The following is a 14,833-nucleotide window of genomic DNA, read 5'->3' as shown; positions in this document are numbered from 1 at the left end:
TGTAGCAATAAAGAGATCAGGACTCACTCATCCACCAAGACAGACAGAACATTTGCCCTAGGCATGGCTCCTGCAATGGGTGCTCAGCAGTCAGTTGATGCGCCATTGTTCAGACAATGTTAAAAGATATTCTGACTGCTTGGCACCATATAAATCTTCAGCTACTTCCAACTTGCACACGAGCAGCTTTCCCCATGCCCTTCTTTTGCCAGCAAATGCTCAGATTGCATCACTGTTTGCTTTTTATAAAATGACAGTGTTTGTGTGCAAACACACACATGGTAGTCAATAATCGCTGGAGCCCCATGCAAAGCCAAAAAAGGGGCAATTCTCAGGCTTTAGTGACTTGACCACAGACTCCTTGGGTGCCTCCTAATATGCTTTTCTCAGAGCGCTCCCCACATCTTCAAACGCCACTCAGTAGAAAAAGCCAGTGGATGCAGATAAAGGTAGTAACCCTTTTACGGAACAGGAGGAGGGGCTTACATTTTGACTGCCTAACTCATAGACAAAGCTCTGCTAGTTGCTCCAAGATAATTACTGAGAGAGCTTGCATTTTCTGCCTCAGCTCTAGGATCAGTGAATGCAATCTGAAAAAAGCAACTTGGTCCTAATCCAAGATCCTGGCCTTGCCTTACTTTCCCATTTGTTCCAAAGCCCCATATCTACAAATCACTATGTGGCTTGATCCTTGGTTTTCTCTTGGTGGTGGACGTCACTATGTACTCAGGATAGCAATTCCTGTATCCGATGAAGTGTGATGTAGTCTATGAAAGATTATAATAGGCTATAATAAACTTGTGGATTTTTTAAAAGATACTTTAAGGCTTTTTGTTTTATTGTTGCAAGAAATGAAATTACCTTCATGTGGAATTTTACCTTTATCCTTAATTCAATCCATGAAACTGCTTCTGCTTAACACAAACATATCCAACCAGTTACATCAACTGGCTGTCTTGTGGGGTCTGTCAGAATGAGTTTCATCCACATTCTGCATGTGGCGAAACAGCCACATTGTGAGCAACACAAATATTTTGAGTATGGATTGAGGGGGGTGTCTGTGGTAACTTTTGTTTTCAGGGTTTTGGGTTTTTTTTAAGCATAAAGTGCTACACAATTGCACATCAAATGCAATAGGGAAACTCCCTAAAACCTCTATGCAAAATAAATTAAGGAAAGAAAGTTGCAAGACCCAGAAGCCAAATGATTTGCATTCTATGGCTCACTGTACTTAAAACAATGTTGCTAAAAGTCTAAGCACACAGAATATCAGTCCTCTAGGTTTCATGGTAATGGGCCACACCACATTCAGCTACATAGCAATACAAGCAACAATAACAAAAAGCAGACAATTTTGCGGGGCTGTAAACTCCACTCAGAGACACCTATGTCAGTATCTATTTCAATCTCTGCCCAAACATACCTTTTACCATCTGAGCAGGCACCTGCATGTTTAGCCACAGGTTTGAACAGCAAGGCATGATGTCAGTCCATAGATTGCACATTATTAGGTGCTTGCCCCATGATTGCTACTCTGACTGAACATTTAGATAACCCTAGAGGTATGTATACTCTAAAAACCCATCCAGGAATCCAAGCACCAAAGAAACTCAAATTGCTGCAAGCAGCCTCTAATCATAATTGCAAGTCAGCTTTGCTTTTTGAACATTCATGAGACTGTGTTTTTCTGCACAGATTTACAGCAACAGAAAACCACCCTGCAAGATCTCAAAATCCCCAGAGATCCTTTACTAGGAACTGGGTCTGTGGTACGGTAGGCCCTGTCTTGTGGCACTCCTTGCCAATGGAGGAGTTGGTAGGAGTCATCCCCGCCTGCTTTCAGACATCTCTAAAAACTGCATTATTCAAAAAGACCTGAAATTCTTTGACAACCAGCTTTTACTCAAGTGTTTGCCATTTTTACTCCAGTATTGTGTGCATATTTAAATAATAAATAAATAAAACACACACACCCAGATCAAGTATATAAAGCTGTGGTTAAAGAAACTCCCCAGTTAATCACGTAATCCAAGCACACAAAACCATAGATGGATTATCCTCCAGATATTGCTCCTTTCATAATAGTTGCTGAAACATCCAGCATGACATAAGTTAAAGACCAGAGATTGTGCTGCATCTGATTTTCACTCCCGTCAATCAAGAACTCTTTACACTAACAGACAGCAGCCTGGAAGTCACTTCCACATATGCTCCAGGGGCATGGATGTAAATACCATGACCACATGGACAGGGTCAATCAGGCTTCTCCTCCTCACATAATCGGAACTCCGCCAGGAGGAAAATCAATTTATTCACCAACAAGCTGCTTTAAACATATGATTATAACCATAGAGAGTCTGCTCCGATACTGCTGGGAGCACATGTAAATAAGCCTCAGTCAGCATTAAAAAAAAAAAAAAAATCAGCAAGAAAAATAACAGCACTCAGATTTCAAAAGAATAGGCTATGATTTACTGACAAATGCCTTGGAATGTAATTACACTGCATATGGTGTATTAGTCTATGGTAAAACTAGGGACAACCTTTTCGTTGGCAAAATGAGACTCCTTCACATGGTGCCTGCTATTCCACAACCAGCCATCAAATTGTAACTTTAAAACTTCCCCCCTAACGTTAAGCATCATTTGTCACTGCCGCAATGCCAAAGGCACTTTCATGACCATCCCACCCAGAATGCCTCTCTCTGAGGGAAGACTCTCTAGGTCTAGCCTATAGTGAGGCAGAGAGGGATAAGACACAGGTGAAGCACCTCACTAGGTGTAGCTGCTACACTAAAGCAGCAGCAGCAAAAACTGAAGAAGGGGGGCACTGCTGTCATCATGATGAAAAGATGAGAGATGTCAGTAGCAAGAGATACAAAGGAGCAGGGTGGCCCTTGGTAAAATCTAATTTACTAGGCCTACAGGATTGTTGTGTTCGCTTTAATAATTCTCCGTAAATGAAAGCAGAAGGAGGACTTACTCAAAACTCAGTGACATTTGCCTCTAGGGATAACACTTTCACTCAGCATGCCAATAAAAAGAAAAGTTGTGAGGCAGCTGGCATACAGAAGTAAATAATCAAATATTTCTGACTACTTTTAACTAACAGCTTGATTTTTTTGTGTTCTTCTAGGGAACGATTAGAAGGGACGCGGGTGGCGCTGTGGGTAAAAGCCTCAGCGCCTAGGGCTTGCCGATCGAAAGGTCGGCGGTTCGAATCCCCGCGGCAGGGTGCGCTCCCGTTGTTCGGTCCCAGCGCCTGCCAACCTAGCAGTTCGAAAGCACCCCCGGGTGCAAGTAGATAAATAGGGACCGCTTACTAGCGGGAAGGTAAACGGCGTTCCATGTGCGGCTCTGGCTCGCCAGAGCAGCGATGTCACGCTGGCCATGTGACCCAGAAGTGTCTCCGGACAGCGCTGGCCCCCGGCCTCTTGAGTGAGATGGGCGCACAACCCTAGAGTCTGTCAAGACTGGCCCGTACGGGCAGGGGTACCTCTACCTTTAGGGAAAGATAGCTTCAATAATGCCCTGAATCTTTAGAGCTTCGTGTACAACAATCCAAGGAATCCAATCCCAGCAAAGGATTTTTTAGCTGATAAAAATGTGATACATGAATTTTAAATCTGAAAGCAAAGCTTAAAATTCAGTAAATTTATGTACAATAGGGGATGGGGGAGAAATTAGATTCAGTTCGCATTTAAAGGTGCACCACCCTAGTTCACACTTACTGAAATACAGGCATTCTTCAAAATCCACACTTTCCCTAATTTTCAAGTGCCGTTCTCCAGCCAAGTAATGTGTATAAAAATACATTTATTGGGGTACAGTGTCCTTACAAATGCATATATTGATGAAGATATGAAACTGCATTTTTGTATGTATGGGGAAATTGCTATGCAAAACTGAGTATATCGAGCAAAACTGCATACAAACATACGATTGCTAGGAGAAATCTGCACTAAAATCCTGCTGGGTTTTCTTGAGGACTTTTTAAAGAATGTATACTTATGTAGAAATGTGGAGAAATGAACTTAAGATTGGAAAAATGAGAGAGAGAAGACAAAACGGACAGATCCCCGCCATCCGCCGTAGGATTAATCAAATGTAAAACACATATACTCTTAAATCCTTCTGAGATTCCCATGACAAACCCTCCAAGTGTCCCTATTTTTCAGGGATGTCCCTGATTTAGAGAAGCTGTCCTGGTTTCTGATTTGATCCCAGAATGTCCCACTTTTCCTTAGGATGTCCCTATTTTCATTGGAGAAATGTTGGCAAGTATGGAGTTATCCAGAGCCATCTGAAGGCAATCCTGTATAGGGAAGTTGTTTTAATGTTTAATGTTTTATTATGTTTTTATATATGTGGGAAGCAGCCCAGAGTGCCTGGAGCAACCCAATAAGATGTGTGGGGTATAAATAATAAAATTATCATTATAGAATGGGACGTCCCTATTTCCATTGGAGAAATGTTGGAGGGTATGCTATGAACGCAACTTGATCCAGTAATCTGCTTCAGATATTTCTTTCAATATTTATAGACCGCCTTTCTGGCTTTCCCTTCATATGCTGGCTCCCAAAAACATTAAAACAAAACACTTGATGCTAAGTGCATAAAAGGGACTTCCTTGTCCAGATAATCTTCCCCATTCATTTCCATGAAAAAAATCTACCTAAAGAAAACAAACCTATGCAAGCAGCCATTGCTATCATAACTAGCATGGACTTTCACACATGCATAAAGCATCTGAGTGCACGTAACTCTTTGGAACAGGGCGTCTACCAACAAAGGCTAATATTTCAGAATATACTCTTGTATGTCCCTAAGGCAGATAGACATGTGAGCTGGTTTGCAATACAGTTGTACCTCCGTTTATGTAATCCTCTGGTTATGTAAACTTCAGGATGTGCATGTGGCAAACCCAGAAGTATTTTACCGGGTTTCGCTGCTTCTGTGTATGTGCAGAAGCAGTCCTCAGGTTGCAGAAACCTCAGGATCCAACCGGACCACTGGAATGGATCCCATCTGCAAACAGAGGTACCACTGTACCCAATGTGAACCAGGCTCCCACCAGGCTCCCTTCAGTTTGCATCCATTTCAGTTTGTATTTATAACAATTGTTCATCGTATAACTGCTCTGAATTGTTGACAAATAGTATCAAGTTGTTCTTTAACTTTCCTTCTCCCTGTTGCAGGATAAGCCTATTTTCATGGAGTGTAGTATTAAAAATCCTCTGTCATTCCTGCTTTAGTCCTGCATGTTAGTAGAACTGATGGTAGGAGAAATGAACATTTGAAGTGGTACCTTGAAATTAATGTAATACTTTCTGTCTTAAATGCAGAGTTGGGTTTGCATGGGAACATCTCCTTTCAGTTGAAGGCTTTTAATCCCGGAGAACAGAGGTCCTCAACTGTTACCCCAGGAAACACTTGAAAATTGCTGAAGGCCTTGATAGAACACTTAATATTTTTTCTGACCGTTGTAGCAATTCCAATGCACTGCGCTATATGATGGATGAGTTTTAACTGTGTTTTTTTCAGACACACCACAGATCCATGGCACCCCTGAAGCAGAGGATCCCACCGGCTGAAGGCAGGAAGAAGCATTTTTTGCTGTTTTTCTCTGCAACCTTTCTGCAGACTAAATTTTCAGAGGGTGCAATGGGCTGCAGGGGGAAATGGCAAAAGTTACCTCTTCCACCACAGGAAGAAACACTTGCATCCAAACACGGAGTAAAGAATTCAACAAGCTGTAAACCAAGGAATACCACCCATCTTGTCTTATATCCAAAAGATAGGTTTATCCCATTTTCTCCAGAAGTGAGATATATAAATTAGAACAAAAAGAGGAAGTAAGTATATTAAGACTTCTATTAGCATTCAGTGGTTCCCCCCTAACTTGCTTTTCAGAAAGTTAACAATATTATTCCTTCAGTACTAGAACACTTTCACCCAAGTGATCATTTAACAGTCAGTCCATGGGTTGCATTAGATCAGAAAACCTTTAATTTGATTCCCAGCCAAGGTTTACTCAACCATAAAGAAAGATGGAATATAACAAAAACACTGAAAGAATTTCTATAATGGATTGGCCACCTGCCTGAAAGAGAGCAAAAGCAGCTATGTTTTCTATGAGATTTATATTAAAACTTGCATGAGCCTTTGTGGGACTACTTTCCTCATATCTGCTTCACACAAAAAAATGTTGATTTTTAAAACATGAACTTTTTACTTTTTTGAAAGATGGAATCCACCTTCTCAAAGAACATTGAAATCATGGCAGTTTGTGTAATTCATAAGCATTACTGGTGCATCATGTTATGACTACAAACCTTAGCCTTTGTTTTTGCTTTTTACAAAATTCTCATTTTTCTGAACAAATGCATGGTATTAGAGGTATAACTGTGTAGATTGGAGGATTGTTTTTATAGATGAGCCATTCCTGAAATAATCTGAATGAAGTTCTGTATTCTTCAGCATTTGAAATGTGTTATGGAAATATAGGAAATTGCCTTATACAAAGTCCATTTAATTCAGTGTTGTCTCTACTGACAGCACTGGCTCTCCAAGGTTCAAGAGAGGAACCTTTCCCAGTAGCCATGAATGCTAGTGATTGAACCTGGCACACAACTTACCCATCAAAGTATGTGCTCTACCGCCAAACGTCCCTCTTAAATTATCAAGGCAAATAAACACCAAGTTTCCATATGGTGTATAATGACATGACTTCCCAATGCATTCTGAAACATTTACTGCCAAACATACTTCTCTGTCTACAGTTGCACACAGTGCTGATCTTGGGTCCTAAGACTCAGGTTTCAGAGGGATGTCTTCGGCCCTCCTGAATTAATGGCCTTCCCAGCACCTGGGGAGACTGAATCAGCTCGTTATTCCCAACAGTTCCATTTTCTAACACATTCACGCTCACACTGTGCTGGTCCAAGACATTTTGGAGTCTGAAGTGTCCAATTGTTCTACTCTGTTAGGACTGACACCAAAAAAAGTATTGCTGAACTTGACACCAGTTCCTGCCTTCATTCACCCTTCCATCATAGTGCTCTATGGCAGGACAAATCCTGCAAACGCATATATCAGGTGAAGAGTGAGAACCATATTTAAGCTTTCCCTTCCTCTCATCATTTTTCACAGCACTGATTGCCGGTTATTACTGGCCATCTATTAGATCTTCAGAATTGCCCAGTGCTGCTTCCTTTAAAAGAAAAACAGTTACATTCACATAATAATCACACTGGATGGTGGAGAGAGGAATATAATTTTTCCAGTGTTCTATGCCCTTTTAATATGTGGGGTTTTTTTTGGGGGGGGGGGGTATTTGGTTGTTGTTTTTGTTTTGATTATATATTTTGTAGTTTTATATTTTGATTTTGTTCTGTGAACTTCCCGGAGACCTCCGGGTATAGAGCGATATATAAACACAATAAATAATAATAATAACAATGTTATGGCAGCTGTTTGGAAACTGTACTGGGGAAGACATAATATCTCCTCAATAGAAGTGTTATCTAGGTGAAAGGTATCCAGACTGCCCCCAAAAATAAACAAATAAATAAGAATTATGCCTTGATGGACCCTGAGAGTCATTGCATAGCTTTAACTTGTTCCAGTTCAAACATGTTGTTGCTTTTAGACATTACAAATTAACCCTTCATTCAATTAGATCGTAACCGCCACTGGCAAAAATGTTCATTCACATTACAATGCCTCTTTACCAATTTCTCTTCTACACCCATTAACACAAATGGTATAAAATACATTCCAAGGAAGTTCAAGCATTGTGTACAAAATATACTTTATACAGAACCATTACTTTTATTGTTGATTGTATGGGCTTAAGCACCAAAGATACAGATTTCTCTGACTGGCCCACTGATTGGCATCATTACCACCTGTTAACAAAGGACTTTGGGGTTTGGCCTTTGAGCTTTTGGTTATGGCCTCCTTCACAGTTTGTGTGTTTGTTTGTGTCTGCATGCACGCACGCGCGCGCGCGCACACACACACACAAAACTACATATAGAGAATGGGATCTCAGAATTCCAAGTTGAAACAGAAATCTCTGTACTCTTTCAAAAGCTTTACAAGTCCTAATACATCACTATTTTCCATCACACGAAAAAGGTAGTATCATGATGAGTAAAGAAATATTGAGCATACCCCAAATATTTCCTCTGTGCCAATGTCATATCTAGTTTCAATATAAAGCATTATCAGATTTATTTCCCTTATTTTATGAAGTATGAAAAATTCTTGCTTCCCAATAAGGTTTTCTGTGTTCCATTGTTCTACTGAACTAATGTCATCCTGCCCTGGCATCAAGCAGCAATAATACTAACCTTCTAAGGCCTGCTGAGATTTAGTGATTACTTCCCAAGACATTGTTTGACACTGCCATTCAGTTTAAAACATTATTTTTTTTTGGGGGGGGGGGTGTCTATCCAGCCAAAGAGCATGAGGGAACCTTTCTACCTTGATTTAAGCTGCTTAAAAACACACACATTCATGTCAGCTGTACCGCAATAGTCTGTAATTGGGATTCCAACAACCCCACTGTGTTCTCTCAGAATTAACAGCCCTGTCAAGATAGCGAAATGTTCCAAAGGTCAATTTATGATTATTCTTCCCTTAGCCTTGAACACCCTTTCTGCAAAGAAAAGCACAGCTTCCAGGGCAAAGATAATATATATTAGCACTGTGATAAGCTTCTAGCCACTTGTAGAATTTTAAATTTCACATGGCCTCTCTCTTATCTCTTTCGGAAGGGGAACACATTCATATAAATATATAAGACAGTCCCTCGAGATAACAGTTTCAGCTTAAGCATGCAGTTTGCTGTCTGTTATATGTTCTCCTCATGTAGAGCAGGGAAATATTAAAAGTGGTTATATAAAATAAATTGCTTCTTTGCTGGGCACACTGGAACCAGGTTGTAAATTAAATCTTCTGATTGATCCTAAATCAGTACCCCCAAAATATAGAATTATTAAAAAGGAACTAACATTTTCAACATATGCATTTCCACTGTGCCAATTCCTGCCCTGGAGTAGGGATGGAAGAACCTTGAAGTCTGAAAGCCTGAATAATGCTGGTCTGTGTTGTAATAATGGACATTTGGAAGATACCAGAAAGCCAGTTGCTAAAAGTCAACAACTGAACGTAATGCTTAATATTGATGCAGAGAAGAATGAGTATCACCCACAACCACACATCAACTTAAGTTTTCTGATATCATCTGATTCCCACAACATATTACCCCTGATTGAGAGTTCCTGATAGCCAGAGGAATTGACAAAAAGGTCCACAGTCATAGGTGGAGAAAGAAAAACATTCTTGATCACAGCTGATAACACAAAAATAACCAGATTAACTAATGAATATATCATTAAATGTTACTTTCACCCCAGTAAGGTTCTTTGCTCCTAGGGCAACTGTTTCCAAACAGTATATTCTTAATACTGTAAAACTCTTCTTGGTGCGTATTTAATATAGCAAAGGCTGGTTGGATGTTCAACATTGATGGCACATCCAATGGTCATTTGACCCACATGATCAGCAGTGCTGACAGATGCTGTCCCAATGCTCTAGGACACATCCACAGTGGCAGATGAAACACTACTATACATTATCAACATTATATTATTTATTTAAGTATTAAGTCCATTTATCTATTGCATACTGTCCTCAAATCTCAAAGCCGTTTACCAGAAGGAAAATCAAATTGAAGTACATAAAAATTGAAGTACATAAACGTACCACAATCACAATTTAAATTGAGTAAAATGCAAATACATAAATACACAATAACCACATTCATAATCATAACCATATCTATACAACTAAGATCAGACAAAATTACTATGCAGAATGACACAAACACCAAACCGAAAGAATATTTCAACCCACATACACTCACAAAACATGTATATCCTTCCTGCAACAGATCACTGCCAAACATATAAGAACAGACTGTGCAGCACTAATAGGCCAATGCACCACAAAATACTTCCCTTCCACCTCTCACCTGGGACGGGTTCAGTTTGGGACCAGTGCAAGCCCTTTGTATAAGGGGTATAAAATTCCTACCATCAAATAACTCTCAACAACATGATTGTACCTCACATGGTACTGAACAAAACCCACCTACAAATGTGGACCATTTCACTTCCATGACAGTACAGCAGACAACACATAGTGGTACCCTAAACGTATTAAGCAGCAGTTGTGACTTGCATTTCCCTTTCTGTATAGGAGTACCTGTACCTCAGAAGAAATAGTGACTGCATTTCCTATTCACATGTTCCTCATTTGGCAAACAGAAGCTGAATTTGCTACACGCAAGTCTGTGCAGTTATGTTTCCAGAAGACAAATAAATTAAGAGGCTTACAGTAACACTATGGACTTTACCTGTAGCGGAAACTGGATGTGTAAGAACAGAAGAAACGGTAGCATGGGAATCTTTAGTGTAGGAAGAGTATGGAATGTAGCAAGGAACTTATTTATTAGGAACATCTGTGAATACCATGTAGCCATGAGTTGCTACATACATTATAACCTTATATATTATAACTGGGCTGATTAGTGATGCCATTTGTATTTGAAAGCTACAATTCTACATGTTTTACAGGGTTTTAATTGGAAAAGTCTCATTCAGATTTTGTGTATGTGTTGTAGTGAAGGACACCCTTGGAGAGAGCCTATCTACAATAGTGTCCCAAAAACACATTCCTTCCAGTACAAAGCTAACAGAAAAGGATGTCATCATAAAACAGCCAAGCCAACTCAAATGGTAGTCATTCAGCAAAAGACTAAGAAAAAGAGTTGGATGCAAAAGTGAACTTTTCCTTTCAAGATTAATCGCCTTTGACTATCATAAACCACCTTCAAAATCAAAACCAGTATGCTGGAGAGGGTGCATCTCCACAGGCACATACCTCCGCATGTGGTGGGAGTGCCCCAAAATCCAACTATTCTGGACAACAGCCATATGAGAAATATGTAAAATAACTAAGCAAGTATTAGAAATCACCCCAGAATTGGCCCCACTAAACATCTTCCAAGACAATAATGCCCATTTACACCACAAAGAACTCATAACCCACCTGCTCTCAGCAGCCAGAAATACCATAACCAGACACTGGAGAGACCTGTCAGGAGTAAGCATGGACCAATGGTACCAAATAGTATGGGAAACAGCCTTGCTAGAAAAATTAACCAATAAACTGAAACTGATACGGGGACAAACAGAAGATGCCGCCTTCACCCCGGTATGGCTCCCCTTTATCACATACACAGCCCAGCAAGACTGACAAAAATCCACCAACAGCATACAAATCAATATGGCTAACCTGATCCAAAACACCCACCCACCCCACTCACACATGAAAACAAAGACCACCACAGCCAATCACAAAGAACCACACCCTAGGCCAACCCCAACCTCTCACACCACCAAAGGAACACAAGTGAATAGCAGAGAACCTGCACAAGCGACACTGACACAAAACCCCACATATATTAAGTAAAATAGAAACATCGCCACCTGACCCCACCCCCATTCACCTCCCCCCCTCCACCTCTTTCCCCTTTTTCTTCCAAATGTCTCAACAAATGAAACTGATCTGTAAAAAATGTTACTTGGAGAGAGAAAAAAGAGAGAAAGATTGTACATACTTTTGTAAACCAAGAAAACCGTCAATAAAAATATATTTTTAAATATATATATATATATCAAAACCAGTAAGCTTAGTGAGCAGGAGGTGGCAATTGTTTATCAAGATTTGTTTATTAAAGTGTGTTACATTCTTCGCCATCAGATAAAAGGAGGGAAGAAGAAGCAAAGAACACAGATAAAATAAAAAGGAGATCTCATGTGGGTGTTAGTACATAAGAAGACCTTCACTGAATCAGACCAAGGCCCATCTACTCCAGCAGCCATTTCCCACAATGGTCAATCTGCTAGGCTTGCAAGACATGAGGGCAAGAGACTTGTCTCACTATTGTTCCCCAAGATTGACAAACAGAGCACTGTACCACTGATCCTGGTGGCAGCATATAGCCATAATGACTAGCAGTGTTTCATAGTACAGCTCTCCACTGATAGCCTTAGTGACCACTCAGATGTCAGACAGATGTTTACATGACTTCCAAATCAAGCAGCTTTCCAGGTATCACAATATTTCCTTGGTTTTAATTGTACTGTTGTTTTCCTTTTGACACAGGCTAATATCCTAATCGCATGGCTCAGGACTGGTTCTCTCCATGGTATCGTATCAAATCTCAGTGTATTGCTCTCAAACTATAAGTCTAATTAAACTTTAAATCAGAGGTTTATTGCATGGTTTCCACATTTGCCTTCAAGCTGGTCAATACTCCTTTTTTCTTCCTAACAAATTTCTAAAGAGGTTCTTACTTTAGAGCAAAACCAGACAGTTATCATTACTACTTTTTGGAACTGTCATAGTATCTGCCATTTCCTAGCAAGAAGTAACATTTGTGAAGCTTGTGTGAATGTTGAAAGTTAGGCAAGTACTTCTACCAATAATTATCTCAACTTTCTCATACACCTTTCCAGGTGATTCCAACCTTTTGTCTGAAGCCAACCTTGCCTCCAAAAACTCTGAGATGGGCCAGTTGTCTAATCACAGGGGACAGCAGCATCCATCACTGTGCCGACTCTCCTGTCCATCTGCTCAATGTACCATTATCCTTTTGCCTAGTCTAGCTAAGTCTGTATCCTCTCCACCAACAATACTAAATCAAGCATACAACTCAAAAGATGTTTTCTACCTACCATCATCACCTGTGTGCCACTCTACTCAGCAGCTACTTTTGCTTAACTTGTCTACCTTTCCTCCTACTTCTAGGCCGCTAGGAGCTATTTTGAAACCTGTAGACCTTTCAAAGCTTTTCTTCTGACAGAGTGCCTTCGAACACACCTTTCAACGCAATGCATCCAACACACACTATACAACAGGCACAAAGTTAACACAGTGCCGGGAGCTTCGACACAGCCACAATTTCAACCTGTTATAGATTTCAGCTGAATCTGAAAGAAGGTGAGCCAGGGCTTGGAGAAAGTGCTTAAAGGGAACGATGCCCTTCTTCCCCGTTTGCGGGAAAGGCAGCCACGCCACAGCAGGGGTGGGGGAGTGGGGTGTGATTAACAGCACAATCCTCCACATGTTGACTCAGATCCAAGTCTCGTTGTGCTCAGTGCGACTTACTCCTTAGTCGTAAGGCTTGCCACCTATAAAGGTGGCGGAAACGAGTTTAACAGGTGATGGGTTTCCATTGTCTCTCCGCTTATGCGCGCAGGTATTCTTTCTAACACAGACGAGATCGATTGTGGGCAGCGACAGCTATTCCCGATGGGCTTCTTCCCACTAAACAGGTTGCAACCCTATAAACGCCCTCAACTGGGAGCCCTGCGCCTCTGAAATCTGCTGGATCTACTCCCGAGTAAACGCGGGCAGGGATCGGGCCGCACCGCCCAGGAGCGCGATGATCGCCTCCACCTCGGCAGGCAGGCAGGCAAGCGGGCAAACACGCACGGGAGGCAAACAATAGTCGAGAGCAGCAGCAGCAGCTCCATCCAAGCGCGCCTGCTGCTGCTGCCAGCAGCCGAGGAGCCGCCGAGCCATCCCCGCACACCCACCCACCCACCCGCCCGCCCGACCCCCCACGCCGCCTGCCAAAGCACCGCCGCAGGAACGACAGCGGGCTGCTGGCTCGCAGCGCCGCCTTGACCAGGCGACCCCCACCTCCAACTCCGCCGCCCAGGCGCTGACAGACAAGAGCGAGGGCGAAAGGGGGGAACAAAGCAAGCGCGCGCGCGCGCCAGGCGCCACTCACCCCGAGCTTCCTGCTGCGGATTTTCACATAGCCTTGCTTGACTATGTCGTTAAAGTTGGAGGCCATGGCCGGGGCGAGCCGGCTGCGGCGTCCCAGCTCCGTGCGCGGGGTCGTCTCCTCTCTCGCTGCCGCCTTCTCCTCCTCTGCTCTCCAGCTGCTGGTGCGGAGCGCCTTTGGCCGCCGGCTGGCGAGGAGCCTCTGACATCCAGGCGGCACTGGCGGCAGAGCGGCTCCTTTTGCGCGTGCCGGGCACGCCGTGGCCCAGCGCAGCCCGCCCCCTCCCTCCTGCGGGGCGCCACGCGCAGCCCGAGAACGGCCAGGAGCGGAGGAGCGGGCGGCTCTTTCTAGCCAAGCGCCAGCAGACGGGGAGAGGCTCTTGCCGCGCCGTTGCCTGGAGCAGCCAGGGGAAGAGGACTGCTGCTGCTGCTGCCGCCGCCGCTGCTGCTTCCCTGGCTCTTCCGCCAGCTCTCCTCTCCCCCTCCCCGGCTATTGCTTCTCTGCCGGCACCCGGAGGCTGTGGAGCTGCTCGCGCCGCCGCGCCATCCCCCCTACAGCGCGGGAGGGGGAGGGGTTCCCGCGCGCTCCCTCCCTCTTGCTCCCGCCTCGCACCTCAGCTCCCCAACAACGCCAGACGAGGCGGGCGAGCAGGGGAAATGTCCGCCGCTCCCATTCCCACGCTCGCTTTCTTCCCCGCCACGCCAGCTCGCTAGCCAGCCTCCTCTTTTTTCGACGCCAAGGCTGGGCTCCTCCTGAGGAAACTTGTCCCCCCCCCCCCCCCCCGAGGGCGGCGCATTTCTCCAGTCAGTTGAGAAGCACGAAGGACCCCTCACCCCACCTGGCTTCTGAGGGGTGCGCGCGCGAGAGAGATTTCTGCATGAAAAGAGGCAAAGCCAATCCATTTCTTTCCACCTGTGCGTTCAGTGCTGCGAGAGTCACACGCAGGTGTTGCTGTTGTTAGAAA

General features: G+C 43.2%; 1 protein-coding gene across 1 annotated transcript in view; it reads right to left on the bottom strand.

Moving 5' to 3' along the window:
* Window positions 1–14,613, bottom strand: part of DOK6 (docking protein 6) — a 173,899-nt gene extending 159,286 nt beyond the window's left edge. Inside the window, exon 1 of the mRNA XM_028737445.2 lies at window positions 13,873–14,613. Within this exon, the coding sequence (XP_028593278.1) occupies window positions 13,873–13,938 (66 nt within the window). The 5' untranslated portion in view covers window positions 13,939–14,613. The remainder of the gene's footprint in view (window positions 1–13,872) is intronic.
* Window positions 14,614–14,833: the final 220 nt, after the last annotated feature.

Source organism: Podarcis muralis, chromosome 8 (genome assembly GCF_964188315.1).
Source record: "Podarcis muralis chromosome 8, rPodMur119.hap1.1, whole genome shotgun sequence".
In the NCBI taxonomy this organism is placed as follows: domain Eukaryota; kingdom Metazoa; phylum Chordata; class Lepidosauria; order Squamata; family Lacertidae; genus Podarcis; species Podarcis muralis.
Note: the sequence above shows the minus strand (reverse complement) of the source record. Positions and strands in the feature narration are given on the sequence as shown.